This window comes from Garra rufa, chromosome 13 (assembly GCF_049309525.1).
Source record: "Garra rufa chromosome 13, GarRuf1.0, whole genome shotgun sequence".
In the NCBI taxonomy this organism is placed as follows: domain Eukaryota; kingdom Metazoa; phylum Chordata; class Actinopteri; order Cypriniformes; family Cyprinidae; genus Garra; species Garra rufa.
This window is the reverse complement of record NC_133373.1, coordinates 21,633,544-21,656,130: the sequence shown is the minus strand read 5'-3', so window position 1 is coordinate 21,656,130 and position 22,587 is coordinate 21,633,544. Positions and strand designations below refer to the sequence as shown.

The 22,587-nt window shown below is 40.2% G+C and overlaps 1 protein-coding gene across 1 annotated transcript; it reads right to left on the bottom strand.

Annotated features, from left to right (window-relative positions):
- Positions 1-12,612: 12,612 nt before the first annotated feature.
- On the bottom strand, positions 12,613-22,034 carry LOC141283598 (transcription factor MafA-like). The gene is made up of 4 exons (XM_073816896.1): positions 21,311-22,034; positions 17,974-18,246; positions 16,587-16,802; positions 12,613-14,816 (listed from the first exon to the last, which is right to left on the bottom strand). Exons 1-4 carry the CDS (start codon positions 21,905-21,907, stop codon positions 14,667-14,669), a joined length of 1,236 nt encoding a protein of 411 aa, XP_073672997.1. The 5' UTR covers positions 21,908-22,034; the 3' UTR covers positions 12,613-14,666.
- Positions 22,035-22,587: the final 553 nt, after the last annotated feature.

Below are 22,587 nucleotides of genomic sequence, written 5' to 3'. Positions count from 1 at the left end.
CTAGACAATCCAGCAGAGGGCGCTGTCAATCTGGAGATAAAAACAGTTAAGTAACACTGTGAACCTGTGATCAAAGCATCATTACTCCAGTCTTCAGTGTAACATGATAGGCTACTTCAGAAATTATTTTAATATGCTGATTTGCTGCTCAAGAAACATTTCTGATTATCAGTGTTGAAAATGATTGTGCTACTTAATGTAACCACAATACAGTGTTTTTTCAGGACTCTTTGAAAAACAGAACGTTACTTAATCTAATTGTAAAAAATATATATATTCACATTTTGTTATATTCCAACTCCTATAATATGACACAAATTGGAAGGAATAAATGTGACCCTGGAACTCAAAACCAGTCATAAGCGCCAATTTGAATAATTATACAACCGGATACAACTGTGGATTTCCTTGAGGGTGCAAAAATCAAAATCCTGAGAAAATCGCCTTTAAAGTTGTCCGAAGTTATTAGCAATGCCTATTACTAATCAAAAATTAAGTATATATTTACAATAGGACATTTGCAAAATATCAAATGATCTTTACTTAATATCTTAATGGTTTTTGGCATAAAAGAAAAATCGATAATTGTGACCCATACAATGTATTGTTGGCTATTGCTACAAATATACCTGTGCTACTTATGACTGGTTTTGTGGTCCAGGGTCACATATATGTATTATGATTAAACATTTTTCAAATTTCAAATTTGATATAAATTTATTTCTTAAATCAGTTAATGATAAATCTTTAGAATGACCAGAAATTCTTTTACTTTAGCAGACAAAATAAAATCTGATAATAATTGAAACACATAGCCTACTCCCAGTCCCAGGTGCAGTTGAATCAACAAAAAACATTAACAGTAGGGAGCAGCAGAGAACAATTCAAATCAAATTCCTACACTAATGTCATTCTTAATTCTACACTGTGTAAGTGAGTGACCTAGTGAGTAGTTATAGAAACCGACAAGCAACATACAGTACCTGCCAATCTTAAAAAGTTAAAACAGCCCTTATTATCCTAACACTGTATGTGATAAAATTTCAAAACAAAAATTCTATTCACTTTTCACGCAGATTGTTAAACAAATATCAGTTTAATTATTCAAAGAAATCTGACAGTTTGTGCAAAGAAGTTTACAAAAGGAGTGACCCAGAACTAAAATAGCAGAATCCAGAATCCTAAACAGCCTATCTCTTTTTTATCTATCTCTTTAGGGGTAGATTTGGTACAAAGATGTGCCTTTTACCTTTTGTACCTAAAGGTACCACCCCAGTGACAGCTTTGCACCTTTTTTTCTGTACAGCGTACAAGCTATTGTAAGCTTACTAATTATAGATCTTGTGATGTAATATTTGAAAAATTGTGTTTGTGTGTTTTGTGTGTGGTTGTTGAGATATGTGTGTATAGCACAGCAGTGGGGTGAGTGTGTGTACGTCCTGTCCACAATAGTGCCCCTCTCATAGACAATGAGGCCCGGCAGAGAGCGGCCTGCGCTCTATTATACCTATAATCCCTGTGGCATTGTGCTCTGCCGAGAGAGAGAGCGAGAGAGACAGAAAGAGAGAAAGAGGGAGGAGGGACAAACGTGAGCTCATCCTAAACAACTCTCATCCAGGGTCAGATTCACAGAGAGACACAAAGAGAGAATGGTGGAAAAGAAACAATCACAGAGACACATTTCAAATGAAAGAGATGGACAGGAAATAAAGCTTTCAAAAACAGGGCCAACTAGATTTTACACAAGAAAATATGACTGGTGCTTGTTGCAAGACTTGGTGTGTTCATGTTGCAATGCTCAAAGTAGAAAAAAATGTGTGGTTTTACTTAATGAAGTATTTATTGTTATTTAAAATATTCTCTTATTTATTCATTTTAATGTATTCGAGTTATATCTCTTTGTGAATACATGTTATGGCCCCAGTTAATCTGATTACTGTCTCTTTAAGAAGGTTAAGAGCACCTCTTTAAGAGGTTTTGAACACATGCCATAATATAACCCACAAGACATGGTAGTACTGAGCACTGAGTACTGGGTTGGTTTTGTGTAGTTTTTCTTTTTATTTCTTGTGAAAATATAGCTTAAAAGATTACTTAGTGGATAATATACTTTAACCCTCTTTGCTGTGCTAAAAATTCTTACCTAATTTGGTGTTCTTTGTAAAAAAACGACAGGCCTTTTAAAAATTGCGTCTGAATATCTCATTATCGCCAAATACTGGATTTGATCTTTTTATCAACATGTTTTCTTTTCAGTTAGAGCAAGTTTTGTGTTTCTTTACATGCCATTTAACTGGGGTGCCTCAGGGCTCAGTTCTAGGACCACTTCTCTTCTCTGTCCACATGGCATCACTAGTTTCTGTCATTCAGAAACATGGCTTTTCATATCAATGCTATGCTGATGACACTTAACTCTACCTCTCATTCCATCCTGAAGATCTGACGATAGCTGCTCACATCTCAGCATGTCTAATAGACATTTCTTGCTGGATGAAGGACCATCACCTTTAAAGAAATAGTTCACCCAAAAATGAAGATCTGATGTTTATCTGCTTACCCCCAGGGCATCCATGATGTAGTTGACTTTGTTCCTTCAGTAGAACACAAACAAAGATTTTTACCTAAAACCATTGCAGTCTGTCAGTCATATAATGGCAGTCAATTAAACCCACGGCTTTGATAGTCAAAAAAAAAAAACATACACAGACAAAAACAAATGAAACCCTGCGGCTCATGGTGATACATTGAGGTCTTAAGACATTAAACAATCTGTCTGTGCAAGAAACTGAACATCATTTTTTACCTCTGATCCACCTCAATGTCCAACTGTCCTGAGCGCGTTTACAACACAATCTCTCTGCACTGTGTAAACAATGAGTGATGTATACGCGTGACAGATCGCTTCCACACATACGTCTGCTATGCCAGAGCACGTTGAAAAATCACACACTGGCTGTTGTGAAAGGTAAAACGTTAAAAATCTTTGTTTGTGATCTACTGAAGAAACAAAGTCACCTATATCTTGGATGCCCTGTAGATAAGCAGATAAACATCAAATTTTCATTTTTGGGTGAACTATCCCTTTAACTCAACCTTGCCAAGACAGAACTGCTTGGGGCTTCAGCAAACCCATCACTTGATCACAATTTCACCATCCAGCTAGGTGCATCAACTATAGACATTTTTCCTGAACGCGGAAATCATGCCGACTCTTAAACCTAAAGAATGCTTTGCATTTCCGTTCTCCAGTTTTTCTAGTCAAATTAGTGTATATTCCGAGTTGATAATCTAATGTTAAACCTATTAAAATGTTTTCAAAAAGCACATGGCTCCATAGCGCCATTACTTAGCAATATCGCAATGACTGTCATTTGTCAGTGCCTCACTCCTCCAAGTTTAATGAGTGTGTAGATGACATGAAGCTGTTGACGTTAGCTACATTAAATACAGATAGGGGCTATTTGAATAGGTTCCTATGGAGACCGGAACAGAAGAGCATCCAGTCTGACGTTAGAATTCGTAATGGCAGTGCTCATGGTTTACTCAGGGAAAAGGTCTATAACACCTTCAAGGACAGCCAGGAAACTTGAAGTTGTGATTCATAATCAGCTGAATTTCAGAGACACATTTTTGGAACCGCCTGGCCCAGCAGATTTACTTTATACAACATTCTTGTTCAAGCTCTTGTTCTGTCCAGGGTGGACTGTTGCAATGTTTTTTTGGCAAGTCTTTCAGTCAGTTCTATCAAACCTCTGCAACTAATCCAGAATAGTTAGTCATAGATTAGTCTTTATTGAGTCAAAAAGGTCGCATGTCACACCTCTGTTCATCAATTTGCACTGGCTATCAGCTGCTCACATAAAATTCAAGGATTCATTGATGCCTACAAAACCACCACTGGCTCTGCACCCTTTTACCCTAATTCAATACTTCAGACTTATGTGCCCTCCAGAAGCTTGCGTTCTGCAAATGAATGGCATTGTAGTGCCATCCCAAAGAGGCAAGAGAAATCTTCATCTTTAAGAAACGGCTAAAAACACATCTCTTCCATCTTCTAAAGTATATGTTTGCTATTTGTTTAACTAAAACTTGTCACAGCACTTACATATTATTGCTCTTTTATTGTTTTGATTGTTTGATTGTTTCTGGATGAAAGCAAGCAACTAAATGTAATTCTAGAACTGTACATTTATGACATATGGCCATCACTTTAACATAGTCACCACTGCTAAATTACTCTTAATTGTAATGTAGAAACTTTCATATTTTGTGTAGCTGCTTTGCAACAATGTGTATTGTGAACAGCACAATACAAATAAATCTGAAATCAAATGAATTAAATTGAACTTACTGACTGTAGGCATCATTGACCTGAGCTCAGGTTTTGAATAAAAAAAAGCATTATTTGTAAAATGAATAATATTTTTATGAAAAGATTAAATCCAGTATTCTGTAATAATATAGCATAAATAGATTTACACACATTTTTGAATGGGAACACCACAAGTGCAACAAGGTGGGGTGCGGTGGGGGGGAGGGGGGGAGGGTTGTGCAAGTCAGTAGGTTTTAGTCCAATGCAATAATACAGGTATGTGCCAAAAAATTTGAGTATCGAGGGAAAGTCCATTTATTTCAATAGTTTGTTTCAAATAGTGAAACTTGTATGTTATATTAGTTCACTACAAACAAAGTGAAATATTTCAAGCCTTTATTTGTTTCAATGTTGATGATTATGGATTAAAGACAAAAAAAAACAAACAAAAAAAAACAACAACAATCCAGTATTTCACAAAATTAGAATATTCCATGTGACCAATAAAAAAAGGATCTTAAACACATGTTGGCCTTCTGAAAATGTGTTAATGTACTGTATTATGTCCTCAGTACTTTGTTGGGCTTCCTTTTGCACTAATTACAGCATCAAGGCGGTGCGGCATGGAGGCGATCAGCCTTTGGCAAAGTTGAGGTGTTATGGTAGCCCAAGTTGCTTTGATATTGGCTTTCAGCTTGTCTGCATTTCATGGTCTCTGTTCCCTCATCTTCCTTTTGACAATACCCTATAGATATTCAATGTGGTTTAAGTCAGGCGAGTTTGCCGGCCAATCAAGTACAGTTATTCCATGGCTATTAAACCAGGTACTGGTAGTTTTGGCTTTGTGGGCAGGTGCCAAATCCTGCTGGAAAATAAAATCATCATCTCCAAAAAGCTTGATGGCAGCAGGAAGCATGAAGTGCTCTAAAATTTCCTGGTAGACAGCTGTGTTGACTGTGGACTAGATAAAAGACAATGGACCCACACCAGCAGATGACATGGCTCCCCAAACCATCACTGACTGTGGAAACTTCTGTGACGGTGAGAATGATGAGGAAGCAATTGCAGGTTAACACAGTTTATTGAAGTGAAAACAGCAAACGAATACAACGTGATGAAGATGAGTGTCTCTCGGATGGGTGGTGCAAGGGCAGATGGTCGACGGCGGTGAGACAGCGTGGTGTTCCAGACAGGTGAGGATTCAGTGGAAGTGTCGTGATGATCGGTGCAACAAACACGAAGACACAGACAACATCCAGGCGACGAATACTCCAAACACGGCAAGGTGAACACACAACACGGTCGAAGTCCGGGGTGAATCATCTGACAGGGGAAGAGAGAATGAGGTGAGTATAAATAGACCGAGATGATGAGCTGCAGCTGGTGCGGGACTGATTGGCAGCTGCGCAGAGAGCGTGACGAACAACATAGACAAACTCACAAATCACAAGACATGAGAAGCCGGTCGATCTCAGTACCGTGACAGTACCCCCTCCCCTAGGAACGTCCCCTGACGTTCCCAGACTCCTTTACCTGTCGATTGTAATCATCAATAAGGGAGTGATCCAGGATGTCCCTGGCAGGTACCCAACTTCTCTCCTCCGGACCGTAACCTTCCCAGTCCACCAAGTACTGGAATCCGCGTCCCCTGCGCCTTGAGTCCAGAATACGATTAACCGAATATGTTGGTTCCCCGTCTACGAGTCGCGGCGGTGGGGGAACCGGGGCTGGCGGATTAATGGGTGCAAAAAACACGGGCTTAATTTTGGAGACATGAAAGACGGGATGAATCCTCCTGTATACTGGAGGAAGTTTAAGGCGGACTGCCACCGGACTAATGATTTTGGTGACAGGAAACGGGCCAATAAATTTGGGAGCAAGTTTATTCGATACGGAACGGAGCGGAATGTTCTTAGTAGAAAGCCACACTTTGGAACCAACGACGTATACGGGAGGCCTCGACCGGTGGCGATCAGCCTTAGCCTTGGTGCGCGCTCCCACCTGGAGTAGAGTCTCACGGGCTCTAGTCCAAGTGCGATGACACCTCTGGACAAATGCGTGAGCGGAGGGAACCGCGACTTCGGATTCCAGACTGTGAAAAACTGGTGGCTGGTACCCTAAACTACATTCGAATGGGGATAGGCCCGTAGACGATACTGGTAATGAATTGTGGGCATACTCCACCATTGAGAGTTTTTGGCTCCAGGAGGAAGGATTTCTAGCGACCACACATCGCAACGTTCTCTCCAAATCTTGGTTGGCTCTCTCAGTTTGTCCATTGCTCTGAGGATGGAAACCTGACGAAAGACTAACAGTAGCCCCCAGTAACCTACAAAACTCCTGCCAAAATTTGGACACAAATTGGGGTCCCCTGTCGGAGACCACGTCCGTCGGGAGGACCGAAAGACGTGATCCACGACAGTCACCGCTGTCTCCTTGGCTGAGGGTAATTTGGGCAAGGGAATAAAGTGGGCAGCCTTCGAGAACCGGTCCACCACGGTTAAAACTACCGTGTTACCCTGGGAGGGTGGGAGGGACGGTGACAAAATCTAGAGCGATGTGGGACCAGGGTCTCGAAGGTACCAGCAGCGGTTGAAGGAGCCCATCAGGGGGTCTGTTGGAAGTCTTGCCAATGGCACAAACTGAGCAAGCCAAAACAAAACTGCGAACATCACGAGCCATACGAGGCCACCAAAATCGTTGCTTGACCAAATAAATGGTTCGACTGACTCCCGGATGGCAAGCTACATTGGAACAATGCCCCCACTGGATAACCTCGGACCGTAATCCCTCTGGCACAAATAAACGATTCGGTGGGCATCCGGCCGGAGGCGTTACCCCTTCTAAGGCTGTCTTAACCTTCGATTCGACCTCCCATATGAGAGTTGAAACGATAAGCGTCTCGGGAAAAATACTCTCAGGAGTAGACGGGCGATCGGAGTGGTCAAAAATGCGAGATAAAGAATCGGGTTTGACGTTTTTGGAACCCGGGCGGTACGAAAGAGTAAAATCAAAACGTCCGAAAAACAATGCCCACCGAGCCTGCCTAGAGTTCAATCTTTTAGCCGTTCTAATATACTCGAGGTTTTTATGATCGGTCCACACTATGAAAGGTACCCCCGACCCCTCTAACCAGTGGCGCCATTCTTCCAATGCCAATTTGACTGCCAACAACTCTCGATTACCAATATCATAATTTGATTCAGCTGGCGATAGACGATGGGAAAAAAACGCGCAGGGATGCATTTTGTCGTCTGTGGGAGAGCGCTGTGATAGCACCGCACCTACCCCCACCTCAGACGCGTCGACCTCCACCACGAACTGACGTGATGGATCAGGGGTAATCAGGATGGGAGCCGAAACAAAACGGCTTTTGAGTTTGGCGAACGCAGCCTCGGCTGCATCCGACCACCTGAACGTCGTTCTGGGGGAGGTCAAGGCGGTCAGAGGCGAGGCTAGTTGGCTGAAATTGCGAATGAAACGCCGGTAGAAATTGGCAAACCCCAGAAACCTCTGCAGGGCCTTACGGGAATCTGGAGTTGGCCAATCCACCACAGCCTTGATCTTCTCGGGATCCACACGCACTCCCTCCGGCGACAAGATGTACCCTAGAAAAGGAACAGACTGTGCATGAAAAACGCATTTCTCCGCCTTGACAAAAAGCCCATTCTCTAACAGCCTCTGAAGCACTCGCCTGACGTGCTGCACATGTTCCTGGAGAGAAGAAGAAAAAATCAATATGTCATCCAGGTAGACATATATGAATTGATCGACCATATCTCGCAGCACGTCATTGACGAGTGCCTGAAAGACCCCTGGGGAGTTGGACAAGCCGAAGGGCATGACCAAGTATTCAAAGTGCCCCCTGGGGGTATTAAAGGCGGTCTTCCATTCATCTCCCCTCCTTATGCGGACCAAATGATAAGCATTTCTTAAGTCCAATTTAGTGAAGACGGATGCTCCCTGCAACCTCTCGAAGGCTGAAGATATCAACGGCAAAGGATAGGTGTTTTTTACCGTGATATTGTTCAACCCCCGGTAATCAATACAAGGTCGCAGAGACCCATCCTTCTTCCCCACGAAAAAGAACCCCGCCCCCGCTGGAGAAGAGGAGGGTCGAATGAACCCGGCTGTTAAAGAATCAGAAATGTATTTCTCCATAGCCTCTCTCTCAGGAACTGAAAGTGAATATAATTTGCCCTTAGGCGGAGACGTACCTGGCAGTAACTCTATTGCACAGTCATAGGGACGATGTGGAGGAAGAGAAGCAGCCCTAGACTTACTGAACACTTCCTTCAGGTCGAGATACTCCGCGGGCACGTTACTTAGATCCATCGGCTTCTCCTGAAACACAGAGCCAGAAACAGACGAACAAGCAGACACCAGACAAGATTCATGACATTTAACGCTCCATTCAGACACCGACTGCAGCTGCCAATCAATCCGGGGGTTGTGCTTGGTGAGCCATGGATGTCCGAGAACGATGGGGGAGTGGGAAGAGTTCATGATGTAAAATGAGATGCTCTCACTGTGATTGCCTGACACAGTGAGAGTGACGGGTTCCGTGATGTGGGTGATGGTGGGAAGGTTCTGGCCATTGAGTGCGCTGACAGCTATGGAATCTGTGAGGGGCATGAGGGGAACAAGGTTCTGATGAGCAAAATTAAAGTCCATAAAATTACCTTCAGCCCCGGAATCCACAAGTGCAGTGCAGCGGTGATCATGGTTGGACCATCTGAGCCTAACCGGGAGAAGAGTGGAGGTGGCGCTGGATGAGGTCTTTGTAGCGGAGATCCCACCCGACAGTAGCCTCAGTTTTACTGCCGGGCTGGCCCTTTTAACGGGCAGTTGTAGGCGTAATGTCCAGATGTTCCACAGTACAGGCAAAGTCCCTGGGATCTCCGCCTCTCCTTCTCCTCCCGGGTAAGCCGAGCTCGCCCCACCTGCATGGGCTCGTGATCGTTGGCAGGGCCGACCGAATCTCCGCCGCTGGCTCGAGATGATGTTCCCTCCCCAGGGGGGAGCCGAGCGGGTAGACACCGCCGCTCGGCTCGGGAGAGTCGAGAGTCTACCCGCAGTGCCAGGTCGATCAGGGCGTTGAGGGTGGCGGGTAGATCCAGGGCGTAGATTTCCTTCTGGATTCGGTCGGCCAGCCCATGCAGGAACATGTCCCACTGCGCCTCTTCGTTCCACTGACACTCTGCCGCCAGGGTGCGGAACTCGATCGAATAGTCCGAGACGGATCTCTCCCCCTGTTTGAGATCCGTCAATAGCCGCGCGGCCTCTCTTCCTGCGACCGCGCGGTCAAACACCCTCTTCATCTCGGCGGAGAGTGTAGCGAACGAAGCACAGCAAGGGTCCTGGTTCTCCCACACCGCCGTTCCCCACAATGCCGCCTTCCCAGACAGCAGGGTGAGCACGAACGCCACCTTGCTTTCCTCACTAGCGAAGGTACGAGGCTGTAAAGCGAAATGCATGGAACATCTAGTGAGGAAAGCTCGGCAATAGTTCGGCTCACCGCTGTAGAGTTCCGGGGTGGGAAGGCGGGGCTCCGATGGTGGCGTCACGTTGGATGGTATCGGGGGAGATGGAATTACCGGCGGCGTGGGCGGCGCAGCGGGAGGTTGCATTTGCTGCATACGCTGGGTGAGCTCGGACACTTGCACCACGAGAGCCCGGATGGCCTGTCCGGACTCGGCCATAGATTTATCCTGACTGTCCATCCGAGAGACGCAGGCTCGCATGTCTCGCAAGTCTTCCAGTGTGGATGGGGAGGAGCCTGCTGCTTCCATGACGGTCAGATGATTCTGTGACGGTGAGAATGATGAGGAAGCAATTGCAGGTTAACACAGTTTATTGAAGTGAAAACAGCAAACGAATACAACGTGATGAAGATGAGTGTCTCTCGGATGGGTGGTGCAAGGGCAGATGGTCGACGGCGGTGAGACAGCGTGGTGTTCCAGACAGGTGAGGATTCAGTGGAAGTGTCGTGATGATCGGTGCAACAAACACGAAGACACAGACAACATCCAGGCGACGAATACTCCAAACACGGCAAGATGAACACACAACACGGTCGAAGTCCGGGGTGAATCATCTGACAGGGGAAGAGAGAATGAGGTGAGTATAAATAGACCGAGATGATGAGCTGCAGCTGGTGCGGGACTGATTGGCAGCTGCGCAGAGAGCGTGACGAACAACATAGACAAACTCACAAATCACAAGACATGAGAAGCCGGTCGATCTCAGTACCGTGACAACTTCACACTGGACTTTAAGCATCTTGACTTTTGTGCCTCTCCAGTCTTCCTTCAGACTCTGGGACCTTGATTTCCAAATGAAATGCAAAATTTGCTTTCATCTGAAAATAGGACTTGGGTCCACTGGGCAACAGACCAGTACTTTTTGGTTTAGGAGTGGCTTGACGCATGGAATTCTACAGCTGTAACCCATGTCATGCAGACGTCTGTATGTGGTGGTTCTTGATGCACTGACACCAGCCTCAGTCCACTCCTTATGAAGGTCCCCCCAAATTTCTGAACCACCATTGCTTGACAATCCTCTCAAGGTCATCCCTGTCACTTGTGCACCTTTTCCGGCCACATTTTTCTCTTCCTCTTAACACTCTGTTAGTATACTTCAATACTGCGCTCTGTGAGCATCCAGCTTCTTTTGCAATTGCCTTTTGAGACTTTTCCTCCTTATGGAGGGTGTCAATGATGGTCTTCTGCACAACCGTCAAGTCGAGAGGGTGCTCGCTGCAGAGCCATATGGGAGGCGCTGGAGGTAATGGGTGGAGATAGACACCTAACCACACCCTAACCCTACCCCTTACCCTATCCCTAACCTTAACTCCACCCATTTGTTCACTCAGAGGTGGAGCTGGACATCAAGAGAGGTGGAGCTGGAGGCCATTTGGCTCTGCAGTGAGCAGTATTTGGTCAAGTCAGCAGTCTTCCCTTTGATTCTGAAGCCTACTAAGCCAGACTGAGACAATTTAAAGGCTGAGGAAACCTTTACTGGTTTTTGCATTAATTAGCTGACTAGATTGGGACACAGGGAGCCTACAATGTTGAACTTTGTCTTGATATTCTAATTTTGTGAAATACTGGATTTTTTTTTTGTATCTTTAATCCATAATCATTAAAATTGAAACAAATAAAGGCTTGAAATATTTCATTTTGTGTGTAGTGAACTAATATAACATACAAGTTTCACTTTTTGAAAAAAATTATTGAAATAAATGACTTTCCCTCGATTTTTTTTTTTTTTTTTGGCACATTAGTTAACATTTTTAGGAAAAATACAAATTAAATTTCAATTTAACCAGTAACATGAAGATTAAAAGAATATATTTAAAGGACTAGTTCACCCAAAAATGAAAATGTGCTCACTCTCAGCCAGTTTTTATTTTATTTTTATTTTTTATATATTTTTTTTTATCAGATATCAGATTTGGAGAAATGTACCATTCCATCACTTACCAATGGATCTTCTGCAGTGAATGGGTGCCATTAGAATGAGAGTCCAAACTACTGATAATAACATCACAATAATCCACAAGTAATCCACACCTTTCCAGCCCAACAATTAACATCTTGAGTAGCCAAAAGCTGTGTGTTTGTAAGAAACAACCTATTGTTAAGACTTTTTTTTTTCAACTTTAAACCATGGCTTCCAGCTAATATAATATATGAGTTTACTAATACTTTTTGTATTAATTGTCAAGTAATAATTGTTGTTATAAATAAACAGTAATTATGTATTTTGAATGAGTTAGTCATGTGCAACAAGTAAAGTCATAACTTAATGATTCTTTTGCAAATCATTAGCTAATGATTACTCAAAGCAGACAACTGGAAATTGAAATTCATGACTTTGACCCACTGTGGTAATTATCACAGCAATTATCAGTTAATACCATATGTTATTAGATAATTAATACATTATGACACATTTATCTAATAACAATTTATTGATAACTTAATCTATGCATTATATAGAATGTTTATTTGTTGTTGATGCAGTAATCATTAATAAATAGTTTAGTTCTTCATGAGTTATACATTAAGCATGAATTAATGCACATTAGTACCACCATATTGTAAAGTGTAACTGAGAAAAACATTCCAAAACATTCTAAATAAATATGTGGCTGGATTTTGATGTGAAAGACAACAGGAGAAAGACTTTTACACTGGAGGAAGTGTTATTATGGATTTATATTTTGACAGCAACATTTTGAAGTTAAGACGCAGCTTCACAAGACATTCATTGATGGACTGGAGTCGTATGCATTGCATGTGGATTATTTTGATGTTTTTATCAGCTGGTTGGACTCTCATTCTGATGGCACCCATTCACTACAGAGGATCCATTGGTGAACAAGTGATCCAATGTTAAATTTCTACAAATCTGTTCCAATGGAGAAACATATTTATCTATATCTTTGGCATGAAGGTGAGGGTTGTTGAACTATTTGTAGGAGAAGCAGCCACAGTAGTGTTAAAAATGGTCATGTATTATTAAATCATGTTTTTTGTTGTTTATGAACATTATGGACCTCAGGGAAAAAAGTAAAATAAAAAAGATGACACATCAGATCAATGAGTTACAGTTAAACAGACTGTTCACAATCTGTTGCACAATCATAAATGGTAAAAGTATGTTTATTTCATAAGAAACCACTACAACAGAGCATAAGGAATATAATCTTTCTTATAATATTTTTACCCTGCTACAAAATATTAATGATATTAATACACACTATCAAATGAACACAATGATCACATTACAAACAATGAATAAATACTGTGAATAAATAAGGAAAATAGCCAGATAAATTCACTTTATAGACCTATGGCGTGCCAAGTAATCCTCCTAGAAAAGTTTGCATCTAAATAGGCGTCTACTAACACCCACAGTGACCAGCTCTGTGAATTGCTAAATGAATTTGATGTCACAGTTAAATTACACCCTTAACTTAATCATAAAATGTAACTTTCAAGACACAGTCACTCAAAGTTATGTAATGATTTTCACTTTGTGTTTGGTTGTTGATTGCATTGTTTTTCAGTGAGTTGCAGTAGCCATGAACCCCTCAGTGCAAATATCACACAGATGGCTTATACATGTAATCATAGATTCTATATACGTTACGCACTAGCTCAAAAAGTCAGCAGTTCTAAATATGATTTATATCTCTAACAGTCATTTTGGTGAATGCCAAGTAAATGTGCTAATGAAACTCTCGTAATAACTAAACTCATCATGACAAATAGCTCAACACAATGAGATGAGCAAGCCTTTTGTGCTACCACGGGTGATCTCATTCATATTCATAGGTATTAGCAGAAAATGTGCACACATACTTTGTACGTTTAGACACTAAAGCTGTACAATATCAGTATTAACAGCATCTAAAATGTAAATGTTTTCACATAAGTACAACTATAGAGTCTTGTCCTTAGATGAAACAACTGAGGGCACTACCACATGCACTTCCATATTCAGATTTTTACATACTGGAAAATGATGGAATTCCATTTTTAATGTCAAATTTATTCATACATCTGTATGGGCATAATGAAAGTAAACCTAACCCTTAAAGGGACACTTCACCTAAAATGGAAATTCTTCCAGTGAACACAAAAGAAGATATTTTAAAGAATGTGAGTAACCAAACAGTTGGTGGTAGCCATTTACTTATATAGTATTTTTCCGTACTGTGATCAGCAACTTTTCATTTTTGGGTGAACATCCCCTTTTAGTCATATGTAGGCTTTCAATGGCTGAATCAAAGATAAAGTAGTATAACATGTTACTCATTTACTGGTTCTTACAGCATAGAATGAAACCATTATCATTTCAAAAACTTTAAATGTGTTAAAAAATTAATAAATAACCAACATAATAAAACATTTTGTTTATTATAAAAACAATAAAATCCACTCACTCACCTATTCCATTCAATATTCTATGATCATCAAAGGAATCATTATACATATGTAAAATGCTTTATGTTTTAAATACTGTCATTACTTAGATTCTGTACATTTCAGTGTCAATCCAAACGTACACAAATGTGCTAGAACCCCTGTAGGTATGAGAACCTATGAATGCTAATGAAATCATGTTGGTGCTATATAAGCTCACAATGGCCAAAAACACAATCCCATCAGCAGTAGCGTGACGGCGCGCCATTATGTCGCAATCCAGGTCCACCTCACAGTCAACCCGCTTTGGTTTAATAGCTTATTTTAAGTTAAGTTGTAGTCACAGCTCTTTTTAATTATTTTCACCCATCACAATAACCAGCTCCCCTTCCATTCTCTTCTGTACAGTGTTCATTTTGTCACAAAAAGTAATCCGGAGGAGTAGGAGAAGGCGAGGTGTTGGGATGGGAAGGCTGAGTCTCGTTTGAACTGATGAGCTTCTCGTAACGGGCTTTGTATGTGTCTCGCTCTCTCAACACGCGAGACAGCTCACACTGCAGCTGCTCCAGCTAGAGGAACCAAAACAGAGAGATATCATAGATTTAATAAATACTACTGTAAAATTATGTTGATTACTATTTCTAATGAGAAAAAATGCTGGTTTCAAAACCTAGTGAGCTGCCTTGCTAATCACAATGAATCTTGGGATTGGATAAAAAAAATGTCAATGTTTATTTCACTGTGACTTCAGAATTTGGCCAAATTATGTCTAGACATGCTGTAGGCAGATTACTAGGTTTTGGAAGAGAGTTCTGTTATTGTAATTGTCTAGTCTGTTGTAATAAGTGTTGGGGGTAACACATTAACAATAAGTCACATAAATGCATTTTTATGTACTTAAAAGTAACTTATTTTTCAAGTTGAGAGAAAGCGGGATTAAGTGCAGAGGCGCTGTGTAAACATGATTGTTAGTTCTAGACTAAATGTGAAAATGCATTAAAGTCCCCATAATTTCAAAATCAAAAGGTTTTTTTGGCTTTTAGAATGAATATGTTAGCCATAAGATATAAGCTTTCAAAACTTACAATCTCTAACTTCCGCCAATATGGATCAATGATTTTGATGACATCACTCCGCACTTCAGATTCACATCAAACTTTCTGTCCAATCAAATGCCCTCTAGAATCCAAAGCACCCCATTCCCTACATTATAAAGACGCTAAATCTGTGGCTGAAATTGGTCACTTGTTCACAGATTTGTATTTTCTGTATGGTGAATGGCACGTAATGCACTATATAGGGGACAGGGAACAATTTAGACATTGTAAATACACTGTAAAAAAAATAGTTGTTTCAAATTATAGTAAAATTATAGTATAGTAATTTGTTACTCCACTGACTTAAAAAATTAAGTTTAGTCAACTAAAATATCCAAGTTGTCACTTAAAATAACATTAAGTAACTTCAAGTTGACTAAACTAAAAGTTTTAAGTCAGCAGGGTAACAAATTATTTTAAGTTGAAACAATATTTTTTCCAAAATCTTTCCATTGGGGTGAATGAAGTCTGCTCCGGTCCAAAGATGTATTAAAGAAATGTATTAGACCCATTTGAATTCTACACAGAATAGTATATTTCATAGCAAAATGAGATTGTCTCAAAAACTGTCAAATGCGGTTTTCCCAAGCTCAATGAGTCTGGCTGTGATATAAACAGTATGCTATTGGCTATTTAAAAAAGGGTGCGGGACTGCTTGATATGTCATGCCCTGTCTTCCTGTTTCAGTTGAAATTACGTCAACACATAGAATAATGCTGCTTGTTTCAAAGAACTTCAGTGGACCTTTGAATGTTATTACAAAAATCCGTTGTGTATTTAATCCCATTTTATCAATATATTTTGACAATAATCAATGTCTTCAATGATCCAATTCAACTTTACTAATAAGCAAAAGTGACTTGAGATAAACCTAACAGTTGTGTATTTTTTTAATTTTGTGATTACGAAGAAATCTTTGAACTTTTTTTATTCTTTTCTATTCTTCATGCAATTCAGAATGGCAGCACAGCTGAACGATTTATTTGAGCTTTTTTATTAACATAACTTTCTATGAAAGGTTTTTTACATTTGCCGGAAGTACACCTTTTTACATTAAAAATAAACAAGCAAACCCAGGCAAGATGCGAAGAAGTAATGCAAAATTGTAATGTTTTACTTTTAAAACTAAGTTTCTCCAACACTGGTTATAACTTTTGTTGTTTGCTGTTGTATATATCTGTTTTTTTGTTGTTGTCACATTTCAGTGCTTGATGTGTGTGTACGTGTTAGTGTGTAGTGTACCTGCTGTGTAAGAATGTGTTTCTCGGACTCAAGCGCGTGCCGGTGCTGAAGTCGTTTGTAACGGCAGGACTGGGCATAACCACGATTCTTCAGCGTCCGTCTTTTCTGTTTCAAACGGACCACTTCATCTTTGCTTACCCCACGCAAATGTCTGTTCAGCTCTCGCACTGACAGACTTACCAACTGCTCATCGGAAAAACGCTCATCCACTCCACACTGAAAGAGAAAGAGACAATAAGAGATAAGTCTGAGAGATTTAACACAGAATGGACACACCGTGTGATTGTGATAATCAAAGCTTTATCAAACACTCAAATGGACAAAACGGATAAATGACACAGCAGTTGAAATGTCTGATGAAAACAACAGTCATATAGAAGTATAATATATTTAGCTTGTTAGTGTAGTTTGTTCAGCTGGTTTGAACACAGTTCTAGTAGTGACACAAAAGCCATGATGCAAAAGAAACTACTTGCAAACAACTACTTACTACTTGCAACCAAACAAAATTAATACTTCTATATGACTGTGCTGTGACATGCAGTCATGTTGGATTTTTGTGTAACATAGTTTAGCCTATGTTAGAGGAGTAGTGTGTTTTGGCTGCACATTTCCATACAGCATAATCTGACTGAGTGTAAGTGACAGTGATCAGGATTACATCACAATAATAGTAGATATTACCATAATCTGATAGCACTGCTCCACATTTAGAGACAAACATTCACCAGTAACATCCATCAAATTGTTTTCAACACACTTCAAAACAATATTACTAACCATTTGCAAAATGCAAAACAATGCATTCTTAATAAATTTGTGCGAACAAATTGTGTGCTTAATTGTATTAAGTTATTCACACTATATTTAAAGAAAAAGTACTTGGATAATATCAAATCAAAGGTATAGTTCACCCAAAAATTAACATTTTGACATAATTTACTTATCCTGATATTGTTCAAAATGAATTTCTTTCTTCTGTTGTGCGTAAAAGAAGAATTTAAAGAATGTTGGTAACCAGAAAGTTTCTGGTAGGCTATAGCCCATTGACTTCCATACTATTTGTTTAGTATTTCTAGCAAGAAGCAACTGTTTGATTACCAACATTTTTTTAAAATATCTTCTTTTGTAATGACAGAATTTTCCTTTTTAGGTGAACTATTCCTTTAATGATATAAAAGGCCACTTAAATGTAAATAATATACACTTTTTTTCTATTAAGAAAAATATTTTTCTTAAGTCTCAAATATACTTTTAAAACAGTTTCCTGAAAAGCTGAAAATTACTTTGGAAACTTATCTGCTGAAGAAGTCTGATCCCTGTTGAGTACATGCATGTGACTTTGTTGACAACAATTTTGGGAGGATAAATTGGTGACTGCAGGTACCTGGGTGACTTGCAGATGATGGTGATGATGATGGTGATGATAATGGCCTTGCATTGGATGGTGTGGGTGATGGAGGCGGCTCTGTGGACTGAGGGGTTGTGAGAAGGGACTGGTCGATGTGTTGACATTAGAGAGAGATGGAGGGGTGGAAGAAACGACCAGTATAGGTCGGTGACACATGTCTGACGGCTTGTTAAGAACAACATCAGCACCGCTGTCACTGCTGGAGTCACCCATGAGACTGCTGCTCGAACTCTGAGACAAAACTGGGAACTGGGAAAGAACGGAGGAGATACAAAGAGATTACAAAGAGCACATTACAAAGAGATTACAATGAAAATGGCACACTTGGACAAACACATTTGGCCAGGTCTTATGAAAATTAACTATGGTGTTATTATAGTAAAAGTTTAGTAACCATGGTTTATTTGAGTATTGATTACCATTTGTATTTACTACAAATACTTTGGTTAAACTTTGGTTTGGTTAGTATCCCAGATTTTTTTGGCTTTATTTGTAGTAAAACTATGGTCAATTTTTGTAAGGGAGTTGCTAGTGTTCTTGTGGCCAGTGGATTCCCTTGAACAGTGGTTATCAACCCTATTCTTGGAAAAAAAAGCATGTTTTGTATGTTTCCCTAATTAAACACACCTGATTGAGGTCATCAGCTCATTAGTGACTCCAAGGCTTGAAATTGGCATGAGATAAATGAGACATTCAGAATGTTATAGGATTGAGAACATCTGGCCTAGGCCAAATAAATAAATACTTTATGCCAGATGTGTCAAACACTGCACCTGGAGGGCCACCTTCTTGTAGAACAGGAGTCTCCAACCATGCTCCTGAAGAGCTATCATTTTTCGGTGTTCGGTTCCAAACCTGCTCCAACACACCTGTCCAACACATTCTCACTCCCAACTTCACATATTGATGCTTGGTCAGGACCCCTTGGCTTCACTTTTTGACGCTCAGGGTACCCCTTTAGCATCACTTTTGGACATGCAGAGTCCTCCATTGCTTTTAGTTTTTTTTGCATTTAATGGTTTGCATGCATTTGCAAAAATAGAAATCATTTTATATAAATTTATACTTTCATAGATATTTTGGTGCACCTAACCCCACCCCTACCATAAACCTACCCACTTCTGAACAATATAAATAAATAAAAGTACAGTGAGAGGTATTTATTGCAAAAACTGACCATAAAAAGCAATATACAAGTATTACAAACAAGTTGCATTGCATTCCAAGTCCTCTGATATCTTTATGCGAAGAACAGAGTAAATTACAAGGTTTTAATCGCTGAAGATGATCTCACCTCTTTTAGGGGCAGGGGTTGGGTTTCGTGCCCATAAATGTGTAAATAGTGTAATGAAAAAAAATATTTTGACTGTTTATATTGAAATAAAAACCACACCCCAACATATGCAATAATGACAAAATTATTACCCAATATGTAATTTAATCATGATGATAAAATTCCCAATGCCTTTAGTGTCAGCATATTGACGCCAAAGGTTTATATGTAAAGAAATGGAGGACCCTGACATTGAAAAATTACACTAGGAGGTACCCTGTGTGTCACAAAGTGACGCCAAGCCTGACCAAGCATCAACATGTGATGAGTTGGGAGTGAGAATGTGTTTCCCTATCTTTTAAGTAACTTTTAAGTAATCCTAAAGACTAGCTGACGTAAGCTATGTTTATATTTTTATGAGAATTTTTTTATCTGACAAGAAAACATGTGCTTGGAAAAAGATTTACTGAATAAGTCACAAAAAACTCATGTGACTTCATCTCAACAGATCATGTGATTTGATAACCAGTGGTTCTGATTGAAAAAAGTACATCATCAAAATAATTTTTCACAAGATTGTGTTCTCAACCATCATCCATCTCCAAACACAAGATAACTGGACACTGTGTTCGTTAAGGCAAGTAGAAAATATATTCTCTTGTGTTACTGTAGAGGTAACAAATGTCTGTACACAAGGTGGCGATGGAGAAACCTGCACTTTTGAAAGCTTCTCTTCAAACTGTTTTTCTGCCATGACAGTATATGACCTGAATAAGAAGTATGACCAAAGAAGATAATTAATGATAATTTACTGACTAAACTCACATACTTTAGTTTTTATTAGGGCTGCCCTCGACTAAAGATTTTTCTGGTTGACTAGTAGTCGTTCATTTGAAGCATTAGTCGACTATTAGTCGCACTTTTATTAATAAAGCATATAAACATACATATGCGCCTACATGTTTCATATGGATTCGATAATCCAAGAATATTTATTTTCCACTTGAATTGGTTCATTTGAAAGTAAACATTTCGCTCTTTACAGATATATTTTTTCATGTCGGTTAGTCAAGTATACACAGAGTTTCGAAGTTTCAGAGTTGCATTCAAGTTCACAGAGACCGAGATGGCAGAAAGAGCATCCTGTTTGCTTTCATTATTTTACAAAAGTGCAAGGTTCCGTTGTTATTCTAAGTGCACACAAATAAACATAGAGTCATTATAGATTTGAAATATCTATTACTTTTATCTGTATGAAAATTATATTTTTAGGAGCAAGTGACCACACCGGCACCTCCATCTGTCAAGCAGTAAGTGCGCTACTGTTCTCTGCGCTACTCTGCACAGACACTTGAATAGCCCAAATTTTTCTAGGTTAACTTTAGATTTGGCTGCCATATAAAATTGCTTCCACCAGATGTACATCTTTCAGATGAAAAGCCATATTTGAGGTCTATGAATGATAGGAGAGCATTTGGATGTCTTTCCAACTGTAATATATTACCACATAGACCAGCCGTTAAAGTTCTGTCCATCATGGATTGTGTGACTTTGCCACCTCCAGCCACTTCCTGTGGATTTTGTTTTTCTGCGACTAAGCGAGTAATAAAAATTTGGTCAACCAAGCCTCTTCTCGACGACTAATGGTTAGTCAACTATTAGAGGGCAGCCCTAGTTTTTATGCATATGTGAGGGTCCGTGTACAGTGTGTGCGTATTGTAGGCACACCATCCAATTTTTGTAACCATGCGTACATTGCATGCGTAGGTCGCACATGTGCAGTGAATTGAACAAAATTTGTTTGGCCATTGTTTCACAGTAGAACATAAAACTAAAAAAAAAGGAATAACAACACAAGCCCGCTTGGACAAGTGCCTGTGTGAAGGGGTTTTGAAATAGCTGCAACTTCAGTTGCATTTTCATTGGTCATAACTTCTGGAGAAAAATAGAGCAGACACTGGACTAAAATGAACCTTTCTGGGGTTAGTGTTCATTTGTTTAGGACAAACAAATACATGGTTCAAATGTCTTAGATCATACCTGTGAAGTTACAGCAGCTGCAGCAGAGTTTAGCAGGGCCTCCACTGCATCCTCACATCCCAGAAAACCTCCTCGATCCCGGTCCCCTCGGTCCGGCACTCCTCCAAGAGCTCCCAGCAGAGACGCGGCACCTCCAGGCTCCCCACCGAACTGCTGTTGCAATGCAGCCAACCAGAGCAGATCTTCTAAGGAGGTGGGGTTTGAACACGGTGTGGGGCCTCCAGTGGCTGGGCTCCCGTCCAGATTTCCTTGGGAGCCGGAGCTCTGGCCTGACATGTACCCAGTGGAGATGGACAGCGGGAAAGAGAGAGAGGAGGAAGAGGAGGATGCAGATTGCGGGGGGTGTCCATCACTAAGCGTGGGTGATGGAGGAAGTGAGGTGTAGGGACTGGAGCTGAGGCTGGAGTCAGGAGGAGGTCGAGGAGCATACGGAGAACCGGCTGTCTCTTGATGGATGCCTGGTTTGGTGTATAGGCAGTTTGGAGGAGGTGGAGGGGTGTCAGGCTTCACTTCAAACTTCAGCAGGTCGAAGTCATTGAGATACTCCATGGCCAGGGGACTTGGGGGCAAAGAGGGCAGTGGCAGAGATGAAGACATTGCTGTGATGACAGGAAGTATGGAAGTTGTTGTCTGAGTTTTCAAGGCGAGATAGAAACAGTAATGTGCCAAATTAGACTGTTAAAGTGACTGTTTCTTTGAATCGAAGGCTTCTAGTTTTATCATCTGAAACTGGCAAAGAGAAAGAGAGAGAAAAAACAGTGATTAGACAGCCACAGTCTTCCCTATCGATACAGTGCAGAAAGGACGGAAAGTTTACACATTAAACAAGAAGATTCAGAAGACTGGCCTAATATTACAATAAAGGCTGATAGTGCCACCTTTAATAAAAAATTAAAATATACATAAAAAATGTAACACATTAATTTTCATGAAACATTACAAAACATTTGTGACCCTGGACTACAAAACCAGTCTTAAGTAGCACAGGTATATTTGTAACAATAGCCAACAATACATTTTATGGGTCAAAATTATTGTTAGGATAATATTGTTATCATTAGGATATTATTAAAGATCAAGTTTAATGAAGATATTTTGTAAATTTCCTTCAACTTAATTTTAGTATTATGCATTGCTAAGAACTTCATTTGGACAACTTTAAAGGTGATTTTCTCAATATTTAGATTTTTTTTGCACCCTCATTTTCCAGATTTTCAAATAGTTGTATCTCAGCAAAATATTGTCATATTTGTCAGTATCATGACAAACCGTACATC

Excerpts from the sequence above, each read along its gene's own strand:
- LOC141283598 (XM_073816896.1), bottom strand. The coding sequence starts at position 21,907 with ATGTCTTCATCTCTGCCACTGCCCTCTTTGCCCCCAAGTCCCCTGGCC. Across the intron at positions 16,803-17,973 it reads ATCATCTGCAAGTCACCCAG|TGTGGAGTGGATGAGCGTTT; the intron begins GTACCTGCAGTC and ends TTTCTCTTTCAG. Across the intron at positions 14,817-16,586 it reads AACACATTCTTACACAGCAG|CTGGAGCAGCTGCAGTGTGA; the intron begins GTACACTACACA and ends TGGTTCCTCTAG.